At 52.1% G+C, this 23,967-nt stretch overlaps 1 protein-coding gene across 1 annotated transcript in view; it reads right to left on the bottom strand.

Annotated features, from left to right (window-relative positions):
- Window positions 1–6,969: 6,969 nt before the first annotated feature.
- Window positions 6,970–23,967, bottom strand: part of LOC104257167 (acid-sensing ion channel 2) — a 513,947-nt gene continuing 496,949 nt past the window's right edge. The window contains exons 4-11 of the mRNA XM_059830406.1: window positions 14,987–15,137; window positions 14,489–14,545; window positions 13,776–13,929; window positions 12,949–13,040; window positions 11,069–11,148; window positions 7,921–7,989; window positions 7,528–7,702; window positions 6,970–7,165 (exon numbers count right to left, since the gene is read on the bottom strand). Of these exons, the coding sequence (XP_059686389.1) occupies window positions 7,601–7,702; window positions 7,921–7,989; window positions 11,069–11,148; window positions 12,949–13,040; window positions 13,776–13,929; window positions 14,489–14,545; window positions 14,987–15,137 (705 nt within the window). The 3' untranslated portion in view covers window positions 6,970–7,165; window positions 7,528–7,600. The remainder of the gene's footprint in view (window positions 7,166–7,527; window positions 7,703–7,920; window positions 7,990–11,068; window positions 11,149–12,948; window positions 13,041–13,775; window positions 13,930–14,488; window positions 14,546–14,986; window positions 15,138–23,967) is intronic.

Raw genomic sequence — 23,967 nt, 5'->3', positions numbered from 1 at the left:
AACCCACTGCCAAATTTTCTTGGAACTGGCTCGTGGATTTGAAATCTGCCGGGGGTGATGAATGAGCAGACAAATGGGCTGACAACAAACTCTCATAAGGCGTTTCCTCTGGAGACAGGGTCAAAGTCATGATTTTCTGTTGCATCCTTAAAAAAAAAACAAGCACAGCTACAATTCCTGACTCCTTCATGACTCCATCCAGGCGCAGCACATCTGCGCCTGCCGAATCTGCTTGCAGCTCTTGGTGGGGGTGAGGACAAGAGCTAGAGGAGAGCCAGGAGGCTGGTTATTGGGTTGAGGAAAATCCTCCAGCATGCCATGCCATGGGCTTTTAAAACGGTGGGACTGTGCTGCCAGCCCTTGTGAGTGTACCCTGAGTCTCACCAGCTCCTCGCCATGCGGGTGGGTGGAAGCAGAGGATTTGCGTGAGAATCGCAGTTTTCTTTGCATGTTTCCAGGCTTCCTCCTGAGCGTTCGAAACTGTGAAGCGAATGTCACCTTTCTCGCTCGGGAAGTGGGAGGAACAGGAAGAAAAAACAACACCTAATTTGGTTTATCTTTTTTTTTTTAGAGAAATTTCTCGTGATTGTTTAGGGCAATCTCGTGATTTTGGGGAGGTTTGCTGCTGGGTGTTGCTCTGGGGATACGGAGCAGGGGTGAGCATGGAAAAATGCCCAGTTGAATAGCTTCCTGAAGGTGTTGAAGAGCTCCTGTCTGGTGACTGCAGCACCAAAGTGTCTAAGCCTTCATGGGATGATGCACCTTCTCACAAGTTTCTCCCACCTCACTTGATTCAGAGCTCCAAGATCTGAATACTTGATCACTGGGATGCTGGGGATGTGAGAGCATCAGGAGGTGGAGAAGAGCATCAGGAGGCAGGTGAGAGGATCAGGACACAGGTGTGAGGACCAGGAGGTGGGAAAGAGCATCAGGGAGAGGGTGAGAGCATCAGGAGGTGGGTGAGAACATCAGGAGATTGGTGAGAGGATCAGGAGATTGAAGTGGGTTTTTTGTTTGGGGTTTTTTTCTGTTTTCTTTTTTTCCCCCAGCAACTGTGAAACAAAACAGAGCCTGCAGAATTTGAGCCTCGCTTAATTTTTGACATCTTGAAGGGTGAAACACCATGAGGTTTCTGTGCAAGGGGGTTTTGTGACTATGGATGGCTGTAAGACATGGCACAGTGCTGGATGAGAGCAGAGAAGGATTGCAAAGAGTTTTTTAAGCCCAAGGATGGGACTTTTCTCCCAGACCTTCTGCAGCTCCTACGAGTGTGGTGGTACTGGGAGAGGTGATGGAAGATTTGTCACCCAGGGGCACAAGCAGGGAAGCAGTAGGATGTGAATCTCTGCTGCCTGCTAAGGAGAAACCAGGGAAATGAACCAGCTCCTTCACTTCCCAGCACCCATGGGCGCGTGGTGGACTGGGTATTTGAGCAGGAGGAAAGCAGGTAAAAATGGGAAAAACTGATCTGGACAGATAGGAGGATGGGGAGAGCAAAGCAAGGGCACAGAGTACTTCCAGCATGACACCAGTGCTCAGGCCGAGGTTTTAAGGCAAGTGATTAAGGTAATTTTTCCTATGGCCAGCTCAGGAGTTTACATTTCTAAGGCCATACCTAAGCCTCTGGGTCCTGTGTCACCATCTGAAGGCAGCTCTCCTTCTGGAGGCTTCATGGCGGTTTCAAACCCTGTTTTACAGCCAGGACGAGAGCCGTGGGTCAACACGCATTGGTTATCTCACTGGTGCTCTTGCAGCAGCACCAGCCTTCGGGCTCAGCCCAGCATCGCCCCATGATGCCCTCCTGCCTCCTGCCATTGAGATGCCACTGAGCACAACAGCCCCTAAAAGCTGAGCTGTTTATTAGTGCTTATATTAGCGTAGAGAGCGGGCAGGCATGTCCTCGGCCACTCCCAGGACGTGGTATAATGTTCCCTTTCTTCCAGTATGAATTTGGCTGTGCAGCTGATAGATAAGACAGCCGGAGTCAACACAATGTGCGTCGCCTCTAATCAATTGACATGCTAGATCCTTGACAGAAAAACATTTTGTACCCAGTGGTAATTATTTGTTCTCTGCCAGTCTTGCAGATCACACCGCTTTCAGCGTGATAAGCGATTGAAATACAGTCTTTTTTTTAAACCACCCCTCCAAAGCTGAAAGCCAGAGACATCAAACACAGAAATAGCCAGGAGTGGAGGAGTGATTCCGGTGCAAAGACCTGTCCAAGGTCTCGTTGTGAATTCCTTGGGAAGAGAAAGGCTTGTGGATGTCTAACAGGGGGAGAATTCGGTACAAGCCCAGCTAGCTGAGGGTTTGGGTGAACCCAGACACCAACAGGCTCAAATGAAGAGTTTTGGGGTCTTCATTTCTAAAACCTTTACTACCGTCTACAAGGCCTTCTCCATAAGCCAGCCAGAGAGTGCTGCAGGGATGGGGACCGGCTCCAGGAGCACATCTATTGGAAAAGGATGTCTATCTTGATTTAAATACTTCAGGGGCTGTGGGACCATCCATGGTCCCAGGCAGGCTCTTTCATTTGAATGCATTTAGCTTCCCCCTGTCATGACCCCCTCTCCCTCCCCATTCTGCCTTTGCCTGCCAGATTAAAGAACCCTTTATTAGAAATCTCTCTGCAGAGGAATTTATAGACTGATGGCGCCACCTCTTCACCTTCCCTTTGTTAAAACTAAATGACTTGAACTTTTTGTCTTGCTGGCAGGCAGCTTGCCAAGCCTTGCGTCCGCCCTTGCAGCTCTCAGGTGAACCCTTTGCGATGCACCAGCATTGCTCCCAAGAGCTGCTGCCTGAACGAGGCTTCGCGTTGTGTGGAAGGGAGGGTGGCAGTGGGACGGCTGCGGTCCACAGGCATACGACCTGCCTTAGCACAGCGTGAGGCTCTTAAATTGGGATACATTATACTGACCACTGGCAATAAATGCCATGTTTTGACTCCTGCATCCCCCTTCCTCCACCATCCATCTCCTCTGCTCCCCAAATACAGGCTCTTCAGGAAGGAGAGGGCAGGCAGCCAACGGGAAGAGGGCTCTTGAATCAGAACCTGCGCTGAGAGCCTGTCTGAGACCCAAGGCGGCTCCAATCAGTGCTACCTCTCCGGGCTCAACAGGCACATCAGGAGCCTTCGAGCAGTGGGCTTGCAGAGATCCAGGCAGCGTGGCCCATCAGCATCGCTGCTGGAGAAACCTCAGGGGCAGATCCTGCGGTAGGAGGTGGGAATGGGGGAGACCTTCTAGGCAAGCATAAATCCACCAGCGTTGAAGCTGCCCAACCTACTGTGAGTGTCCCAGTGTGACCCACCTTACACGGAGGGATGGAAGACGTCATGGCTAAAAGTTCACTTTTTTCCACCTTCTGCTGCCCTCCTGCTCAAACAACCGGTGCTCCAGGGCACTTGGGGCCAGCACTGAGCCAGAGCAGCGTGTTTGCACAGCAGCCTCCTAGAAGCATGATAACACCCCAATACTGGATGTGGGATGGCTCTCCATCACAGGGGCTGAGGCATGTTGAATTCACAGGGCAAAAGGACACAAGGCGACCAGGAGCTTTGCAAGTGGGTTTCTGGGTCAGCTTGCTTTCGGCGCGGGGCAGTTTCTGTCCTTCTGTCCCACTACACTGCTGCTGCTGTCCCAGCCATGCTGATGTAATGCAGTTTGGTGGTGATCCCTAAGGTGCCTCTGGGGCTTTTTTAGGTTGAGCTACATGCTCAGTATTCAAATACCTCTTTCAGTAAAGGGCTGCCCCAGGTATTTAGCAAAGTAGCCCAGAAGCTGAGATCTCTAAGTTTGCCCAGTCTGGTGGTATCTTCTCTAGGCTTAGATATCAGATGGTACCAGCTTATCTGCTAGGGACGGGCATTGTTGGCAGTGTCTCACTGCTCATCCTCCATCCCCTCCCGATACCCACACTCTGACAGTGAGCTGCTTTTGCATTTGGGGGGGCTGGATCCTGTAAAGTCCCAAGTTCACTCTTGGACTCCAACCCAAACAAAGGTGGAGACGCTCCTGCTCCTTCAAGCACAAAGAAATACAGTACAAAGGTCCACCATGGATATAGGGCCAACTGCCTTCCCAGCCACTAATGAGCATAAGGGATAGAAAGACCGGTTTGCACGAGGAGCCCAGGCTGGACTTTGACAGCTGGTTCAACCAGCTGTCCTGGGCATGGCTAAGAGCCTGGAGATGTTGCAATGAGTCACCTTGAGCCAGGCCTGGCACGAATCCCCTCCACTGGTCCAGAAGGGACTACAGGGACCAGGCTGGCACAGGGGTTTGGCAACGAGAGACAGAGCTTGGCAGCTCCGCAGCTCTGCGGCCAGGCTGTTGAGCATTTGTTACCAGCTGATGGCTGCTGGGCATCCTGTGGATAATGAACCTGTGGCCAGCATCCAGGTCTGAGGAGATGCTGAAAACTGGTAACACAAAATGAGCTCTTCAGCAAGTCCCTTGGACAGTGTGCTTTTCAGGAGAAATCAGATGCCATCCCTGTGCCACCCACTCTGTTCAAGTGGCTTCCCTCTATAGGCAGCATTAGCAAAACTCTTCACAGCACCTCTGGGCATCTCTGTGGTGTCCCACCTCATCAAGCTTCAGCAAAGACTGCCAATGACTCTACTAAAATCTCTTAATGTAGATTTAATAAATTGCCAAGTGGAGAAATTTACATGCATGGAAATGATGCTTGCATTCACCGTTACCCTTAACCTTTTAGTGGGCACACATCTGACACACATGCTTAGAGGACTTCTCTGCCAGCCTGGAGAGGACTGGATTGAAAGCTATCTGCTGCTCCTTGGTGTCTGAAAGGACTCTGCCTCCTTGCTTGGTGAAGGTTTTTTGGGTGTGTTCAATCCCACAAACCAGGTATTTTGTGGGGAGCCTTACTGGTTTTACTGTTGTCTAAGGGAGAAAAATGTTGAGGGGCTGTAGACTACCTGCTGCTGTAGAGCAAGGCAAGGAGGAGGAGATTGCAGATAAATAGCCTGCGGGATGTGTTAACGTGTCTCCCTGGTGCCACAGCCCATGTTTAATTGAAGGAGAACCCTCTGAGCAGGGAACAGCTTTGCAGCAGCCAGAGAAGACCCCCAAACCTGTTGCTGGAGGAAAAGCCAAGAACCATGTCCTGAGGGCTTGGGGAAGCCATGAGCACTGCTTGGGAGCCTGAGCTTGGGATGGACTCCAGCCTTTGGTGCTGGGGCAGCCTTGGGTGGCTTGTGCTATGTCTCAACAGGTGGGTCACCCGCGAAGCCACTTCTTGGGCTTGGTGGGCAAGTACAGAAGGGAAGGTTAGGGCTTCAGCCTGCCCTTGGCGGGCAGTGAGCACGGTGGAGGGCTGGGCTGCAATCCTGCCCCTTGGTCTTGCCTCAGCAAGGCTCTCCTTAACATGCCATCAGCCAAAGCCACGCCAACAGCCTGGAGAAGAGCCAAAATGGCTCCAACCAGGGAAGGACACATGGCAGCTCCAAGGCATGGAGCTCGCTGCATGGGAAGAGCCCATTGCTGCACCTGCCCTGCCAATGTGCTGCTTTGCAGCGGTTATTTTGGGCAGCCGCAGTGGCAGACTTGGGAGCAATGCTCCAAGGCCCTGCTGTTGGCATGGCAGGGAGGGCAGTGGACTCAGGTTTGGTGGCATGTGATGGGGGGGACGCGATTTGGGCTTTGCAGAGACAGGACCTGCCTTTCCCTGAGACACTGCAGTGCACCAAGGTTGTTGGTGTGGCTGCCCAGCTGGGACTCGTGTCCAAGCACAGGGAAGCTCTTGCTGACTTAGGTGGCCCAGGACAGAGACCTACCCTGAGCACCCTTGGCCAGTTGCTCACTTGACATTGCCCTTGGGGGACAGTCTACTCCAGAACAAGTGACGGGCTGGAAGCCCTTTGCACCATGCTCTGGGCAGCAGAAGGATTTGTCCCAAAGGAAAGTGTTTTTGTGCATGAACATGGGCACTCAAGACAGGCTTGGAGCATGGATTTGCACCTTCTCCAGGGCAAAGGGCTGTCCTCAGTCCCTCGGCCAGTGCAGACCCCAACATACCTCCCACCTCCAGCATCCCGTGTGGGTAAATCCGGGCTGACCTCCACTGCCTGTGGCTGGTTTAACACCCTCCCAGGGTTTGGGACTCCATCAGCACTCCCAAAATAGCTTCTCACAGTCTAGCTGTGATGCTCCCCGCTGTGGCCACCACATTGGTGACAGTCACTGGCCATTCTGCAGCACCCAGCACTAGCTAGCAGTGCTGCAAACACACCCACACATCGCATCCTGCTCCCATTCCTCCAGGCTACAAAACCTGCAGGGTTTGGATCTCCAGGAAACTCGCCTTCTCTCTTTATAGAGGTAAAGCTGTAACATTTCAACCCAGTTCCCTTTCAACTGGTTGCTAATAAATGAGACTCCAGGAGGCGACCATAATCCAGAAAATCAGAGCTGGCCACACCATCATGGAGCAGATGGGGACGTAGGTGAGCACAACAGGCTGAAGATGTCCAGGACATGATGCCCACCTGGCCAGGAGGTGTGTGAGGGTGTGGTGGAAGGGGTAAGGGGAGGTGAGAGGCGAGGAAGGGCCCTGGGCAGTCCCTGGGATGGGCTCATCCCGGCGCCTGCCCCTTGCCCTGTGCCGAGGCTGCACCGGGGGCTCCAGCTCGGGGTGGGGGGGCAAGGCAGAAATGACACAGCCCGGCCATTTCCACAAGACCAGCTTTAATATCAGTCATGAGAACGAGGAGAAAGCACAGAATCCATTAACGGGAAAAAAAATAAAAATTAAAAAAAAAGAAAAAAAAAGTAAAGAAACCCACCACCCCGTGCCCACCCGCCGCAGAAGGACTATCCAGGCACTGCAGACGGAGGAGCACGACACAGCAGCCGGGGGGGACATTCCACCGAGAGCCACCCGGTCCGGCCCCTCTCCAGGGATGCTCACCTTGGGGTGACTGGTAGCGCTGAGGAGCCCCGGCGGTGGCCCGGCCTCGGGGGACCCGGCTTAGCTTAAGATTCATCACAGACTGACACGAAGGACAAGAACGTAAGAAGAATCCAAGAGCTGCGACTTTTTGTTTCTTTATTCTAATTCAGCCTACGACGTTAGTAATGGTGATTTCAGGGGATGGCTGGGCCCGCGAGTTCCTTCTTGTAGTGAAAATCAGAGACTGTAAAGAGGAACAGAGCTTATAAAGACAGATAGGAATATATCGCCATAAAAAGAACTGGCATGCAAGTGCTTTATACATTTGGCAGTATGTGAAATAGCGGGGCTTCGGTTTTGTTTTTGGTGGTGGTGGTGGTCTCTTTGTTTTGTACAGTTCAAAAATGAGCTGCTGCCTTCACATCTTGAAGACAACCCCCCCACAGGAAAGGACAACACAAGTCAAGTCCAAGGCGCCTCTCGCTTGGTTTTGGCAGAGTGTATATATAATATATATATATATTTACTTTTTTTTAATGCATAGCGATTTTCTTCCTTTTTTTTAATATATTTTTTTAATTTTTTTTTTTTGCCCCCGTTGCAAACCTGAGCTCGGTCCCTGCTTTCCTGTGCAGTTTTCCTTCCTTAGGTGTTGGCACTGTGGAGCGGTCGGACAGTGTCAGCAGGCGATCTCCTCCAGCGTTCCCAGGGTGGCCTGCAGCGGCACGTTCACAGTGTGGCTGATGGTTTCCGAATGATTTGGCATGGGGTCGCAAGTGCTCTGCGGACGGAGAGCGGGGGACAGGGTTACCCCGGGGCTGCTGGACGCTCCCTGTCCCTCCCCAACCGCCATCTCCTTTCTTTGGCTGAGCCACAGCATCAATCCTTTGGAAATAACTCAAGCCGGGGCCGAACACTGCATCCATATCCAGCAACTTCACCTGCCTACGGAGCCGACCGCAGGGAAATTTCCTCCTCTCTCCCAGTGGGGCTCCTTACCACGTTTTCATCATGGCTCCCTTCCTCTTCCTCCTTTCCAAGTAGGTCTAATAATTTCTCCTTGATCAGCTGCAAAAGAGGGAGGTTGGGTTAAGGTGGGTGGGAACGGGCAAGACATCTGCCCTGCCCACGTTGGCATCCACGAGGCATGGGGCAGCCTCACCCAATGGGTCTGGGTCCGCAGCCCCAGGAGAGGGGCTGGGTTTGGAGGACACCCTCCAAAGGATATGGAGAAGGAGACAACGTTTCCGGGAAAACCACCCCATGTGTCAAAACTGAGCTTTTCATATGGGAAAAAATCCCCCAAACCTCAATTTTTTAAAATATATTTGGGGGTTTATTGAAAAATGTCAGCTATGTGCGCAGTGTTTCCCTTCACAGCCACATGATTTCCCTGGCAGCCGCTGCTGCTGAAGAACATATTTTCAAGGGAAATCCCAGAAAGGTTGAAAAGCGAGTGTTGTTCTGAAAAAATTCCACTGGGGGAAAAGAAAAAAAAAAGAAGAAAGTGAAAAACATAAAAAATTGGGTCGGTTCCTAAGGAAGCGAGATGCGTGGTGGGGATTCAGGACCCCGATGAGCCCAGGAGCACAACTCTGCCCTGGGGCAGGACCAAGAGGAGGATAGCGCTGAGCGAACGATGCAAAAACTGCCATGTCTAGGGTCAATATTTCATCTGATTTCGGCTAACCCAGCGGAAAAGAATAGTTGTATCTGTCTGCTGGCAATCTCAAAGAGTTTACGCTTTGTTTGAAAACGCAATGAGTTTTAGGTGCACTGAACCCCACCTTGATGAGACTCTGAGCAGATTAGATCAACCATGTAGATTAAGCATCATTTAAGACATTTTATTCCTTTTCTCCCTGGCTGGTGTGGGTTAAATATCTGTCATGGGTGACCACGAAGATGTCCCGTATAGGGCATAGCTGGGTGAACCTGCTGGTGCATCCCCAGGTGTGCACGGGCAGCCTCTCCAAGGAGACAGGATGCTCTCTTGAGCCACGTTTGCCCAAAAAGAAGAAGAAAAAAAAGATTAAAAAAAAAACCAAAACAGCAAGAGGAAACTATTTGCAAAGTTTTATAAGCAGATGTCAAACAAAGGAGTAAAACAGAGAAGAAAAATCCAAACTTTGCAAGGTTTCTTATTACCTTCTTATGAAAGAACCTGAAGAAAGCCGAGAATAGGCGATTTTAATGAAATATTGTGTGCATTCAGCCTGAGATATAAACTGAGGCGCAGTTTTTGTTTGCACTCCAAAGCCATTATGAGCTTTATGCTTGTAATTTTCAATATATTTTATTGCAGAATAATGCCACCAAGTGCTAACAGCTGCCCAGAAGCGACTGTGATGGGGAGTCACTGTCTTAAAATGTAAAGCCAGCATCCCAACTTTAATAACATTTAAGAGGTTTTTCAAGATGCCCCAGTGAGCTTGGAGCAGAGACCGTGGTGGCCTGACATCCCTGTGCACCCAGCTGGCTCGGCACATATTAATGCAACAGTCACGAACGACCCCTGACTGCAACATCCCATGGGATTAAAAAGCCTTGGTCCCATCATGATACGGGGCTGAGCGAGGGCTATGAGAGCACTGGACTACGCAGGTCTAAGACATTGCATATTTGGGTGCAGGGGGCCCAAAGCCATTGCGTTAAAATCACCAGGCAATGAGTAGATGAGCTGAATGAGCAGGAGGCACCTTCCCAGGGACAAGGGCAAAGGACCTTGGGCTGGGATGTGCCAAATTTGCTGGGAGCTGCCTGCCTCCATAGGTGTCTGCATCCTCCTTGAAACTATCCCAAGCCATAAACTCATTCTTTCCTGCTATAAAACAGGACACACGCTTGCGTGTTCGGATCCCTGGGGTCATCTTGGTGCACACTGGGTGCTTCTCAGCAGCTCGCATATGGCTGCAGCCCCTCTCCCTGCCTCAGTTTCCCCTTTTATAAACAAAAATCATGAGCCTGACCCCCATCACGAAGCCTTCTGCAATGTGGCGATGAAGACTGGGAAGGAAAATCAACGACTGGTGGGGAGGATGCTCCAGGGAGGGTTATTATGGACCGTGGCCCATTTAGGTGAAAAAATGGGGTAGAAAAAGTCCAAATGGCAGGATGGTGCAGAGAGCAGCTGGAATCTGCCTCTGTGCTCGCAGGGGCAGTGGTAGCGGATGCTGGAGGGACAGTGCCTGCAGGCAGGCTGTGACAGCATGGGACCACCAAGGCCTGTGTTGGCACCGCGGCAGAGAAAAGCCGAAATCCCCTGGGAGATGCTGAGCTGTGCTGCTGGGCTGAGACATCAGCGTTCGCTGGGGGAACTCGCTTAGGCAAAAAGAGATTAAAAATATACAAGGCTCATAACTCTGCTGCTGGAAGGCAGGAGGAGTGAGGGCTGCCAGAAAGCAACGTCTCCTCCAGACTGCTTATTGCAAAAATTCCCATTAAAGAGGGTTGCACTTTTCTCCGGAGCAGCTGCTGTCAGCCACCGTGGAGCCACGGGACCACGCTCGAGCTCATCCTGGTGCTTCCTAGAAAGCTCCTTGCTCCAGGGCTGCTGGCAGAGCTGCAGACAGCAGATACCAGGGAGTGGGGTTTTTCACCCCCCGGCAGCGGTACAGCCTCGTGGCTTCTCCCACCTGACGGCTGGAATGGGACCCAGGCATTAATTAAAGAAGTTTTTCTGAGAAGATGATAACGGTGTGCTGCTGGGAGAAGCCCAGCCGGGGATGGGGACAGGAGGGTGCAGCTGCAGGTCCCCAGCCAGCACCCCTGGCACTGCAAGCTTCAGGGTGGGAAGCAGCACAGCCACATGAAGGTGGTGCTTAATTAGCCCAAGCGAGAAGCAAACCTCGTTAGCAGAGGCAGGGTGCCAAGCAAACCTGGCTATGCCATGCCATGGCTGCATGCCAGTCCCCCCACGTGGAGAGCCACCACTGATGCAGGGACCTCCGCACCACGCTACATAGCCGTGACCGACTATATAGCACTATTGCAGAGCATTAATTATATAGTATCATTAATTAAAATTAATAATCCACATGGGCACATTGGGCATGGAGGGTCCTGGTCTGCGACCACCCCAGCCTGGCATCAAGGCTGGCAAACCCACACCCCGCCAGAGGAATAAGGCGAAGAGTGAGGGTCTTACCTCGTATATATAATCGAAGAGCTCTAGTATAGTGAGGATGCTAGCACCGATAAATAGCCCCATCTGGCCTCCAATGTCACCTACGAGAGAGAACAACACGCGGATGGCTTTTACCCCCGGGCTAAATGCTCTTAGAGGCACCCATGCAACCGCGGTGCAGCTGCCCTGGGTGCTGCCATCCCCGAAGAGTGGGGAAATGCAAGGGATGACCCCCAGAGACATCAACAGCTCTAATGCCATGAAAAACATCCTGGGAAGGACGTTGCCAGCCACCAAAGCGTTTCTCTTGCTAATGAGGCCATCAGCTGCAAGCCTAATGATGCGATACCGCACGCGGGCACCTGAGGAAGCCATCCGTCACAGTCAGACAGCAGGTTTCATCCCAGGAATCCCAAAGCCCAATTCCCAAACTGGGCGGGGGAAGGAGAAAGGTGCTGGAGAAGAATTACATAACGTCCCCTGGAGCTGAGAAAAAACCCCAAACCTGCCAAAGAGAGGAAAGGGAGAGGGAAGATGGACTGCTTTTTTGGGGGAGCATCTCAAGGCTGTCTCTGCTCGAGTCCTGCGATGTCCCAGGGCTGGGGAAGGGCTGCAGAGGAGGCACTGTGGGGAGAGGAGACTTCCAGGGATCTGCTGAGATCTTCCAGGGATCTGACATGAGATGCTGTGCTATGCCAAACTGTGTGCTTCAGGGAAGACAAATCTCATGGATTTTGCTGCAAAACACCCATGGTTCAACTGTGCTTCTCCCCAGAGCGAAGGCACCCGTGAGTGGAGGGGCTACGGGACCTTTGCTGTGGGTGTCCATGAGACAGAGGCAGAAGAAAGAGGAAAAAAGGTGCTTGGGGGCAAAGTGCTGGTTCAAAAGGGGCTGAGGACTGGGGGAAGATGAGATTCTGCCCAAAGCCCGCAGTGCCCTGGGAACGAGGGTCATGCAAGGTCGTGCAAATAGAGGCTTGTGTCAAAGAGGCTTCATCACCAGCCTCTTCTTCCTCGCTGTAGCACTCTTGGAGAACCCACAACAACTTCAGAAGGGCTCACAGCATGTACGTTCTGCAGAGCTACCACTGCGGGGTGACATGGGGGCACCCAATGGGATGTGGGGTGCTCTGCTCTCCACAGTGTCCCCATCCCAGGGCAGGCTCGCAGCGTCCGGCCCCGCGGGATGGCCCGGCTCCAGCTTTCAAACGAAGGTGCTGATCGCTCCCTGCATCCCAGGAGGGATTTGGGGTGGCACACGGAGGGGCTGCAAGGTTGAGCGTGGGCACAGAGCATGCTTGCTTCTCCTGACCGAACACCTCCACCCCCAAACCCAACGGGTCTCAAGCACCCAAATCTGTAGCTGGCACCCACAAACCTTGACCCAGTTTGAGGCTGAGCAACACAACAACTCCTCCACCTTCTCCATCAAGCTGCGGGGCACCACCCAAAGGCAAAGAGCTCAGGGTCCTGGCTGGCAAGGAGGATGGATTTGGAGCATGTAAGAGGTGATGGGTAGGTGGTTTTAAGAGCTGTCCTCCTCCACACACTGCCCTTCCAGCATGAGGGGCACCACAGAGAGCATCCATCACCCACTCCACCCTGGCATTTCCAAATAATAGGGCCCTGGCAGCAAGCAGAGATGGAGCAGCTCATGTTATCCTTTCACAGGTGACACAGGGACTAGGTGTGGTCCCTGGGACACTCCTGGGACGGCTTGGAAAATAAGAGACGGGGTTGAAAGCGTGCTGGCCAGGAAGGTGTCTGCACCTTGATGGGATTTTCAAGGCAATGCACATAAGCTGTGCACCCACTCATAGCATCTGTCTGTCTCATAAACACACACAGACTCCAGCACAGGCTCACACAGACTCCAAACTGCACCCCTGATCTCTCCTTACCAAGTAAGGCTGCCACTTCATAGGCCTTCTTCTGCTCAATTGTCTCATAGTTGAGTGCTTCAAAAAATATGTCCAGCACAAGAATATTCTCTCTGTAGAAAGAGGACAACAGCATCAGCCCATCAGCCACCAGCGGCCTCGTGTGCTTTGGGACAAGAAAAAAAAAAAGGGACTTTGGGGCTTTATTCCCCTCTCTGTCCTGACTGTTCTCTTTCTGGGGTCCTCAGCAACCCACAGACACTGGGAGCTCCTGAAGACCGAGACCACAGGGCAGTGTTAGGACTCTGGCAGCCTTAGCAGAAGCTGGAAAATGCTTCTCCAAGATCTCTCAGGATCTGAGCTCTGGATCTCACTTTGATGATAACAGCAAGAGTCCAAAGAATACATAATATGGAATATCTCTCGCTGCCTCCACAAGGCAATAATGTGCCCAAGGCTGGGAGAGGCCCAAGGCAGCAGCTGCCTGAGGTCCACAGCCCAGACTTATGCAGAAAGCCGCCATGGCTTCGACACAGCCACCAAGACTGCGCTTCCCTGTCAAAATAAGAGGAGGTTTTGCACTTTTTTTGGTGGGTATGGAGTATGCTTATGAAGACAAGGCCAGAGAATGAACATAGAGTTATATGGAAACATGCCTACTGAGAAGAAAGCAACCTACACCTCATCTCTTCAAGGGTCTCACCCTAACCCTCCCTGGGGGACCTCTGTTTGGTGATGGAAGCATTGGCAAGGTCTGGTCTTAGCACAGGCTGGTTTAAACAGCCAAAGGGGCTTTACACACATTTCCCCCCCTAAAGCAAAGGAGATCTATTTTTTGCAACACTCACGAGATATATTTTTCCGACTTGTTAAATTTCTTCTCCAGGTACTTGGCCGAGGTCTTGCTGGGGATCTTGACCATGGAGAGTTCTTTGTTGTATCTGGTCAGGTTACAGGGTGTCCTGCAGATGCAGTAATTGCTGTCCTTTTCAGCAAGCAAACCTGGAGAAAGTCAGAGTTAGAGGTCATGGAGTCAGGGACACAGAGCAGATGTGGGAGCAGAGGTCATGCCACCCAGAGAGAGGCCAAGGAGTCACATCTCGGAAGAGCTGCAGGAAACCCAGTCCTGGCCATTTCTCTCTCACTTCATTGCACGGCCATCCTGTGAGATGAGGATCTTGGAGAGTGGCCTTTTGCTGGAGGCTACACTCTGTTACCAGCATCTGCTCGGGGAACATGTGGTGACTGAGTCTCCTAAATCCAGACCTAGCATGTGTCCCTCCATCCCAAACCCAGACCCAAACCCAGAGGTGCTCCCCTCCTACACATGCTGGGGTGCCCATTGTCCCGAGGGTTTCTGTGCTGGTGGAGCCCCATGCCCCACGTAGAACCAGAAGAAACTTTATCCAAGGGTGCACCCAGCCCTTCCCAGCAAGTTGGGTCTCATCAAAACCCATCGCTGGGTTGCACCCCAGTCTGGCCAGTCTAGAGGATGCATGCTGCTGGAAGTCCCTCCAGCTTGGGACACCCGTGGTACCCAGGGATAGCTCTCAGTACTCACCAAGCGCAGGCTCTGCGCATTCCTTATACTGCTCCGGGGTACAGAAGGGAGCATCCCCTGCATGGAAAGGACACATCCATCAGTGGGCATCAGCCACCGCTGCTGCAAGGGTGCTGGGGACCGCTGGGCTCTCCGGGGGACCACAAGGACCTCCCATTAGCAAAGTGAACACAGGCTGGGGATGGGCAGCAGAGGTATTGCAGCATCTGCCCCACCTCTACCTGCCACAGGGGCCTTTTCTTGCAAACCGAGGAGGGGGCTGCTGGAAATACCACCCAGGGCTGTTAACTGGGGCTAAATAAGGAAAAATCAGACCCACATCCCTCTGCCACATCCTGCCCCTATTTCAGGGCATTTTGCAAAGGCTATTAGCATTTTTCTTTCCTTATGGAAAGGTATTCCCAGCTCCTGTAACCCCTGGTCCCCTTCCAGCTCCTTCACCGCTAGTGACCCAGGCTGAGTGGAGGGAAGGGGTCCCTGCCCCCCTGGCACACTGACCTGGCATGTGAACCATTTTGCAGTTGCAGTTTTCCACAATATACCGGGTCTCGCAGTCGATCCTGCAAGCCGTGATACTGTAAACGGGAAAGAAGTCTAAGCCCATATCCGACGAGCGACATTCACCCCACGGCGGAGGCAGGTACGTCAGCTGCAAGAGAGGGAGGAGTGGGGTGTCAGGGGACGCTGGGGACCGGCAGCAAGGAGTGGGATGCAGCATCTCCCTCCTCTTGCTGCAGAAGACCGCCCAGAGCACAATTTTAATGATGTTTTTAAGGAGGGGACCAAGCAGTGCTGTTGCAAGGAAAGGTCACAGCATGACTTCTGCCAAGTGAGAGCCCTTAGCAAGCTCTTCTGCTCCAGAGCTGCTCTCCGGTGTCCCTCCAGCCCAGCATCGCCGGGAGCAGAGCCACAGCAGGATGGTACATCAGAAACGTGCAGCACCAGCTCTGTGGTCTTTCTTGAACTATCAGGAAAATCCTGCCCATGCAGGGACTGGAGGGGAGGCTCCGATTTCATCTCTGACTTTGGTGAGAGCAAACACAGGGTTGTTGGCACTGGTGTGTCGACAGCTCCCATCTCCAGCTTACTCTAATCTCCAGGCTCTGCTACTACGTGCCATTCATGGGGACAATGCAGACAGCGCTGGTGACATTGAGGAGCAGCAAGGGGTGGTAGTGAGATCCTGGCAATGGCTGTGATTGCTCCAGTGTGAGCAAAGCTGCCACATTTGCACCGCTGCCTTCTTCAGGCACTTTTCTCGTAAAAAACGCAGCAGATCACAACCCTCAGAGAGGGCCAGGGACTTGGAAAGCACATGGAAAGGACCAAGAACAGTTCAGCAACTGGAGATTGCTGTAGAAGGTGAAGGGTACCCAAGGAAAGGGCGTACCGGTGCCCTAAGGAGCCTCCAAACCGTCATGCTCCCCATGGAGGGATGGCTCTACTCACAGCAGTGCTACCACGGGAGATGGTGCCAGGCTGCAGAGCAGTACCTCGCTCTAGCCTCGGAGAACGCAGACAAGTCCATCATGTCCTTTTCCGAACTCTCATGCGTAGGGAGAGCCCTGTGGAGCTAGATACACATTATCCGCTCTCCTGGCACCCCATGATGATGAGGAACCTGTCTTCTTCTCCCCCATTTGCACATCACCTCACGTGAGGCTCATTAAGTTGCTCTGCTCAGTGCTAGTGCAATGCATACCCTTCTGCTGTTACTGCTTTATTTAACACAAATGCAAAGATGAGATAAACGGGACTCCGCAATCCACCACAGAAACCTTAATTCAGAGCCCAGAACATGCTGGAGGAAAAACAGTCACTCTCTGGCCCCCACGGCCAAATCTACCTTGTTCCTTTTCTGTCTACAGCTTGGCAGCCTTTCCTGTTTCTCTTTATCTTTGCTAAATGCTCTGCACTACTCTTTGCTAGAGACCAGAAAATAGCATTCCCCTAACCCCTCCTTCTTTGTGTTTTAAAGCAGCATCCAATTTGCTGTGCTTCGCTCCAAACACAGAATGTTTTTTGCTGGCAAAGCACGTTGGCTGAAGAAAAACATTCCTTTAAAATATGTAGTAACATTAATCACATCCTAAAATAAATACATAAACATATGTTGATGGACTATGAGACTAGGACCTAGCGGCAAGGCTCCACGGTGCTTGTTTTGGGTTTCTTCTGGAGACACGTGGGAAAGGGAGGAGAAAAGAGATGACCCACGAAGTGGAGGCACATTGCAGATGCCGTTGGATAAATAACGACCCCATGAATCCTTCAGGCATGGACCTGGGGTGACTATGACAAAACTACCACGGTGTGAGCCGTTTGGAGCCCATGCTCTGCTCTAGGTTTGCCCTACGAGATCTCCTGTGAGAGCAGAGCTCCAGCCCTCCAGAGCGCCCTGTGAAAAGATGTTCACCTTGTGCACCAGCCTGCAGTGCTGGGGTGCTGGTAAAAATCCCTGCGGCTTTGACTTATGAACCACTCAGATGTGAAGAACCCATAATGGGCTTGAATTACAGCCAGGAAGAGAAAGATGAGATCTTGGGATGAACATGGCTTGTGGTGAGGACAGCTGGGTATGGGGACAGTCTGCCTTGGAGGGGCCCGAACCCTGGAAGCTAAGGGAGAGTTTGGGGAAGATGCCAGGCTTCAGAGGGTGGTCCTGCCCTGTGGGGCTGGACAAGCTCTCAACTCAGCCAAGCCAAAGTAATTCCTACTCTAGGAACAATTTTGCCACGAACAGTTCTGTCCAGGAATCCAGAGGTGCTTTATTCCAGCACTTTGCTTGCTGCATCTATGGGCACTCTACTGGTTCCCAGTTACTTCTGTCTCCAACAGGCTGCTGCAGGCTTTACAGGACCAGCTGGAACCATGGACATGGTTCTTCTAGATGAGCCACAGGTCCTCCTCATGATGAGACGGTAGTTCACGGTCTTCCCTTGCATGACCCCAAGGACAGACCCGAGAAAAGCTCAGACCCTGCCTGCACAAGGGTGAAGGGGGTCTCCATGTGACGGTGAACCCCGCTTCAGCTCTGCTTCCCCCACCAGCTGCAATCACCAACTCCCCTCCCCTGCTCCTGTGAGCATCATCCCTGGCCTCAAGTGCCAACGAGACAGAAAACTCTGCAGTGACATTCAGCCACAGCAGATCTGCGTGGTCTGCTCAGCACCTCCGCGTCCTGCTGTGCACACGCAAAGAAACAGGATGCGACGCATGCCGGAGCCGGCATCGCCCATGGGTGCCCGGGCTGCTCGCTGAGGGACGTGAGCTCTGGCATTCCCAGAATCTGCCTCAATCCCTGCTGCTGCTCAAGCTGCTTTGAAAAGCGACAGTGGCGAGAGCTATTCAGCTGCTCGGAGTGACACGCACTGATCTCTGTGCTCAGCAGGTCCGATCTGAAGAGCAGACAATATCCACATCAGGTGCGAAGATGCAGCAGGTGACTGAGGGGTCCCATCTGCAGGGACCAGCTGAGGCATTAAGGGGAAAAAAACCATTTCCCAGCAGTCTTGGAATCCTCCAAGAAACAGGCCTGGCTCTGAATGGGATGGTTTGGAAAGTCAGCAAAGCAGCACCTTGGAATGAAAATATCAAGAGCGTCTTTGTGACAATAGCAAAATGCTGTTTGAAGGGGATCTTTTCTCATTTGCTTTACACTTGCAATATAATAGACTACCAGATGCCGTCATTTAGTCATCCGTGGTGGAGAAAGGGGCCCATATGTTGCACGTTGTATGATAAAGGAGAATAAATAATCGCAGTCTCAGATGGTATCAGCTCTCTTCCAAGCACAGCTACACACAAATCTTTTAAGCCCTTTAAATTTTATTCTGCATGTAGGTGACAGGATCAGAAAACGACGGAGTCGCGATCAGATATTTAGCTTACACACCTTTTTGCTCAGCCAGCACTGGATTTGAGCCGCGGTGCTCGTGAACTGGCACCGTATCTGCAGGCGGTGCACAGGCTGAATGATTAATTAAACCCCAATCAATGCAACTTCATTAACAGAGTTATGGCCCATTTTGTAGCCGGGACCATGAGCACCGACTACCCCCACAGTGAGAAGCAAAGCTGGGTTGCAGCTCCCCAAAAGCGTGGCGTTCCTTGGGGATTTGCTGCCTTGCCACACACACAACCCGTGCACACACTCACACACACAATTCACTTATTTTTTTTACTTCCTAAAAACGCAGGAATAGGTGCAACACACCTCCCCTGCCACGTGCCAAGACTTTCGCTCTCCCCACCACCCTCTGAATCGCGGATACTTAAGAGCAGAAAAAGCCTCTTGGTGCATTTAACACCGGTGGAGGATTTTTGCTCTGCAGTATAAAGGCTTTCTCTGGTTTGGAGCAAAAGCACATCGTGTCTGGGACTGACAGGATACTCCAGGGAGGCTCCAGTTTTAACTTTTTAAAGGAAATTTCCCCAGTGAAATTCCTGGCCATGGAGCAGAGCCCTGTGGGGTGTGACACAGACACCTCGGAGCTGCCTTGTTTTGTATTAATCCCTACCTCCTGTGTCTCTGTCACAGGGCAGGATTTCTTGCTGCTGGCCGTGCCTCCGAGCAGACCCCGAGATGCGGCAGCTGGCACCAAAGCATCTCCCACACCCGGGGGACCGGCACCGGGAATCCGTGTGCTTTCTCCTCCATCGCCGGCTCGGTGGGAACCCTGCAGCAAGGGTTCATTTGAAGTTTGACAGCCAAATCTATGCTTTTTCCTTACGGGCACGATTTTAGAGACAAATCTCCCTGGGCTGGCAGGTTGGACCCTCCCTCCCTTGAGGAAGTCAGTGAACTCCTCTCTCTCCAAGGGGCCCATCAACTGCTATTACCTGGAGCCTCCATCGTAATTACAGCTTGAAAGACTCGTCGCTTCCCTCACGCTCTGTAATTTGTAATCAGAAGCAAACTCTTGACTGATCAGCGGCCAGATACAGCTGCAGGACCTCTCTGGAGGCAGAATGCGCATCATTAGGGACAAGGCTCTGCAGAGAATAGGGGAGCCACCTTTCCCAGATCCTGCCTCAACATCCAAAGGTAATTTGGTCCCAGGAAAGCTCCGTTGCCTTTCCCAGCTGGAGCTGGTTAGCAGGCACCCATGTGCCAAGCCTCTGATGTAGTCAACTCTTGTCCTGACCTTTTATTTCCAATTATCTCTGAAGGCAGCTGCTCTGTTACCGTCTGTGTTTGGAGCCACAGCAGCATCGCTCGCAGGTACAAGGCAGGACTGCCAGCACCGCTGTGTTGCATCCTCTGAAATGCTCCCTGTTACCCTTCAAAGATGACACTGTTCAGCCCCAGACCTGGGCTGGATTTTCCCCTTCAAATACTACACCTTGCAGTGAAAGACTCCAAGCGAGAGGTCAAACTCTTCGTGGCCCACGGTGGGTTTCCTGCCCTGAAGTGCAATGGAGCAGGATCCCAAGGTTCTTCCCTCCAGCCCCCGTGGCTTCTCCTGCCGCAGACCAGCCCCATCCATGCTCCCGTTGCCTCTCCTGCCTCGGCACAGGAGTCCTGATACCCTGCATGCCCTTGGGTCAATGCAATGGTGAACCCATCCATAAGAGCATCCCTCCTTAATCCCCTCCTCGCCAAAACGGGTGCTTTCTCAGGGCTGCAACCTCAAGCGCTTGGCCCTGGAGAGCTGCCCGAGCAACTCATTTTAGACATTTGACATTTGAATTTCCTGCCCACGATGCTAACGAGGCCGCTGCATTGCCTGGAAGAGCGCACCGGGGAGGCAAGCCCGCCTCGCTAGCCAGCAAACAGAAGTGCGGGTGACAGAGCAATCCCGCAGACCACGGCCATGTAAACAACATAAACGGGAGAGACACTAATTGACTTTGATTCCTCTCCCCTGCAGCCCCTCCTGGGCAGCGTGCAGCCACGCAGAGGTCTCCTCCTCTTGAAAGAATCACTTTCCCCTCTTCCAGATGATGCTAATTTGGGGTTGGCGGGAGGGCTCTGGCGCTGGACCAGCGGAGGCTGCCCAAGGATGCTGAGCTGCTCCACTCCAACCCGCCCTGCTACCACCAAAGACGAGCTACTTTTCGTTGCAGCTGGAGGGGAAAAAAACCATAAAAGCAAAAGGAAAAGCAGGGGTAAAGGCAGCAGGGACAGTTTCTGCCCTCGGTTCCTGCAGGAGAGTAGCGCTGAGCTCTAATTTTGCTCCGCTGCCGTGGCAGCTTTCCAAGGGCTGCCTGCACATACCCCCCCCCACCCCCAGCACCACGCGGTCTCACGCTGATAGAAATTCAGCTTCAGCCTCTAATTGAGGTTGACAAACTCACGTCCTCGCGCTTTCGCAATCGTTAATACTTAATTAATTAATGAAATGCTTTTTAAATTCTCTTGATCCTGGCTATTAGGGATTACGACAAGCAGTTACGAACTGGCAGGCGCCAAAAGGAAAAGGAACAAATTGACTTGTCTCCTTAAAAGCAGGATGCCGCTTGCTTGCCCGAAACGCAAGGAAAGGAAGGGCTGATCTCGGCAAACGTGGGGGGAAGTGGGTCGTGGCAGCGGGGGCCGTTCAGCACAGCCTCCCCCCTGCCACAGCCCTTTTTCCTGGCCATGCTGCGGCCCTTTGCACGCTGCTTTTGGCACTGAGCCTCCCAATAACTGCCAACATCTGTCTGCAGCTGGAAAGGTCTCTTTTAAAATTTATTTTAAGTGGCATCTCTGTTTTTTCTGCATGTTTAACTTTATGTAAAAGGGAAGATGAGGAAATGAGGTTGGGGCAGTTGCAGCCCAATTTGCAGCTGGGCTCTGCAACGAATCTGGCTTTGGGGACGCATCCTGCGTTGCCTCGGCTCTGGGCTACAGCTCAGCCGCTCTCCTGCCTCCTCCACGTGTGGTTCCCTACCTGATGCCACCAAACTTCAAGCAGCGATCATCAAGGAGGGATGCAAAACTCTCCCTGAAGAGCGCAAAATCTAGATGGGGTGTGTTTGCATTTGCTCCAAATGAAACAATAACCCGAAACTGCTGTTTTTAATGAGACATCAAATGGCATCAACTTAATAGAATTTCATCCTAGGCAACTTTAGCACTTGTAAAATGCTTAAAAAGCTCAGGGTACACACAGCTCGTTGGCGCAACCTCCCAGTTAATGATCCTGGAAGCTATTTGCCATCTACCTTTGCCATGCCGATGCAATACGGCTGTTCCTTCTCATTTGCTCCTTTCATGCAAGCACCAAAAAAGTCATCTTTAAGGACAAGAGCTTAACCCTTCCATCACCTGGAAGGTCCCCCTGAGTAAAGCCTGGGGAAGTTATACAGCCCATGAATCCCCAGGAGCTGGAGGTGAGTGGGCACCAGAAGAAAAACGTGATTTTGGAGCTCCAGGCTCCTCCACGTCCCCATTTCCTTGGAAATAATTTTGAAAAAGAAATATCAATACTGAAACCTCCTGTTTCAGGAGGTTTCCTGAAAAGTGGAGGGCAGCCCCTTCTGAGCCTGGGTTTGCTCCCAGGACCCGCTGGATGGCTGCTCCCGGAGTTTACTGTGCTGACCATCTACAACTCACTCCTAGCACCCCGCTAAATGAGCTGGACCCTTTGCTCAGGTGCAAACTCTGTCTTAAATTGCAATAAAGTCTACCCTCTCCCTCCTGGTCACCTCCCTGGCATATCTATAGCCAGCAAAAGTATCCCCCCCTTCATCCCGCCAGATGCCATTAGCTGTATTTGTTGGACTACATTGGCCAAACTCTTCCACAGGTGCCCAATTTGGGGGGTGCGCAGTGGGAGTTGGACTCTGAAGCTCTCCTGTCCTCAGTGATCAGCTTTCCATCTTTTTAAAAAGAATCCTCTTATCCATATAACATGGTGAAGGGTTAGCAGGAGCACCCAGACCATTACTTTGTCTACATCCCTGATGTTTTCTCTTATTCACCTCCTTCCTAAGCGTGCCCTTTCCAATCTTCAGACACACCACTCCCGGCCCTGACTCATTTCCATCACTTGCCTCCAAACCGATCCGTTGACAAACAGGCTGATTCACTCCTAACGCTGTTTTCCAAGCAAAACCCCACCACTGCCCTACAAAACCAGCCATGCGATCGTTTTCTTACGTCTCCTGCTTTGAACCGCTCCCGTGCAATAAAGTTTTCTATGCGGCTGGCCACCGCTGCCTGCCAGTTTGCTTCTTGTTGAATTAATTCAGAGGCTGATGATACGCTGGAGGAAATCAACTGGGAGAGTGTGTGGGACTGAGGGAAACAGAAAGAAAGCGGAGAGTGACTGTTTTTCCAGGAGGTGTAAGACCGTAGGTAGGAGAAGATGCTCAGAGCGAGGGTTAGGAAACATGGGAAATGCTGTTTAATTGCTCCTAATTTTCAAATGCCACTGCCTACACCCTGGTTGAAAATACGGGCTTCAGAGTGATCGCTGCCAAATCTCGAGTCCTGTTTTCCTGACTCTGTAATTACACTTTTGATACTGCAGTTGTTGGTAGCTGATGCTCTCTGTCCCATGCAAGCATTACGAGGGGATGAGTCTCCAAGGCACACTAGAGCCCTATTAAACAATATTGCTCCATCTTCGAACCTGTTGCTTAATTGAAGCCTCTTAAATTTTTATTGCCAAGTTGGCAGAAATTGCCATTTTTAGTGAGCTTTTCATCTTCTCTAACGCGCCGTGCTGATGGCGGAGCGGGGAGCAGCCGATCTGGGGAAGTTACATTAGCTGATCCCATCCGTTATGGGAGAGGCTTGGGCGATGCTGCCGAGATGCGGCGATGATGCTGTAAAACCCAGCTGGAAAAAGGGGATTAAAAGGAGTAAAATCCAGGAGGAATTTGTCTTTCTCCAGGGGATCAGCCCTTTGAAATGTAATTTCCAGTGTGTCTGCCCATGCCTTGGTGCCGCAGTACAGTGCAGTGGTATGGGGGGATACTGCAGCCTCTCCAAGGCCATGCAGAACACAAGGTCCGGAGAGGCTTGTTATGGCACCAGGCTCACCCGAAACAGCCAGGAAAAAAAGGAAAACTTGAGGTAGATCCCTCCAAAGCCAGGAGCAGCGGGATCTGAAGGGCACTGCCCTGCGCAGGGTGGTCCTGCCCTCCCCTGGGACCCGTCTGGAGGGTGACGGCACGGCGTGCCCCGCGCCAGCTCCTGCGCAGCTCAGGGTTTTGCCCATTCATGAGAAAACAAACCTTATTCATTAGACTCAGCAATTGCCATGGAAACCGCTCTCCTGCAAGGCTGGAGCATCTCTCGCTGCAAGGCACAACGGGGACCGCGGCCGGCTCTCCCCGTGTGAAACCCCCAGAAAACAGCAGCTATGATCTCACACGTCCACGTAAACCACTCTAGCTCCTTTCAAGCTGCATTCAGACACACCCACTGACATAGTATACGGAAAGTCACCCAGAGAGGATGTTTTCCACTGTCCTCCATCAAGACACTCTTGGTATAATTGCAACTGCCCATCACGTGTTGCCTTCTGCTGCGCCACCTCCTGAGC

The sequence above is a fragment of the Gavia stellata genome, chromosome 28 (genome assembly GCF_030936135.1).
Source record: "Gavia stellata isolate bGavSte3 chromosome 28, bGavSte3.hap2, whole genome shotgun sequence".
NCBI classification, from domain to species: Eukaryota; Metazoa; Chordata; class Aves; order Gaviiformes; family Gaviidae; genus Gavia; species Gavia stellata.
Note: the sequence above shows the minus strand (reverse complement) of the source record. Positions and strands in the feature narration are given on the sequence as shown.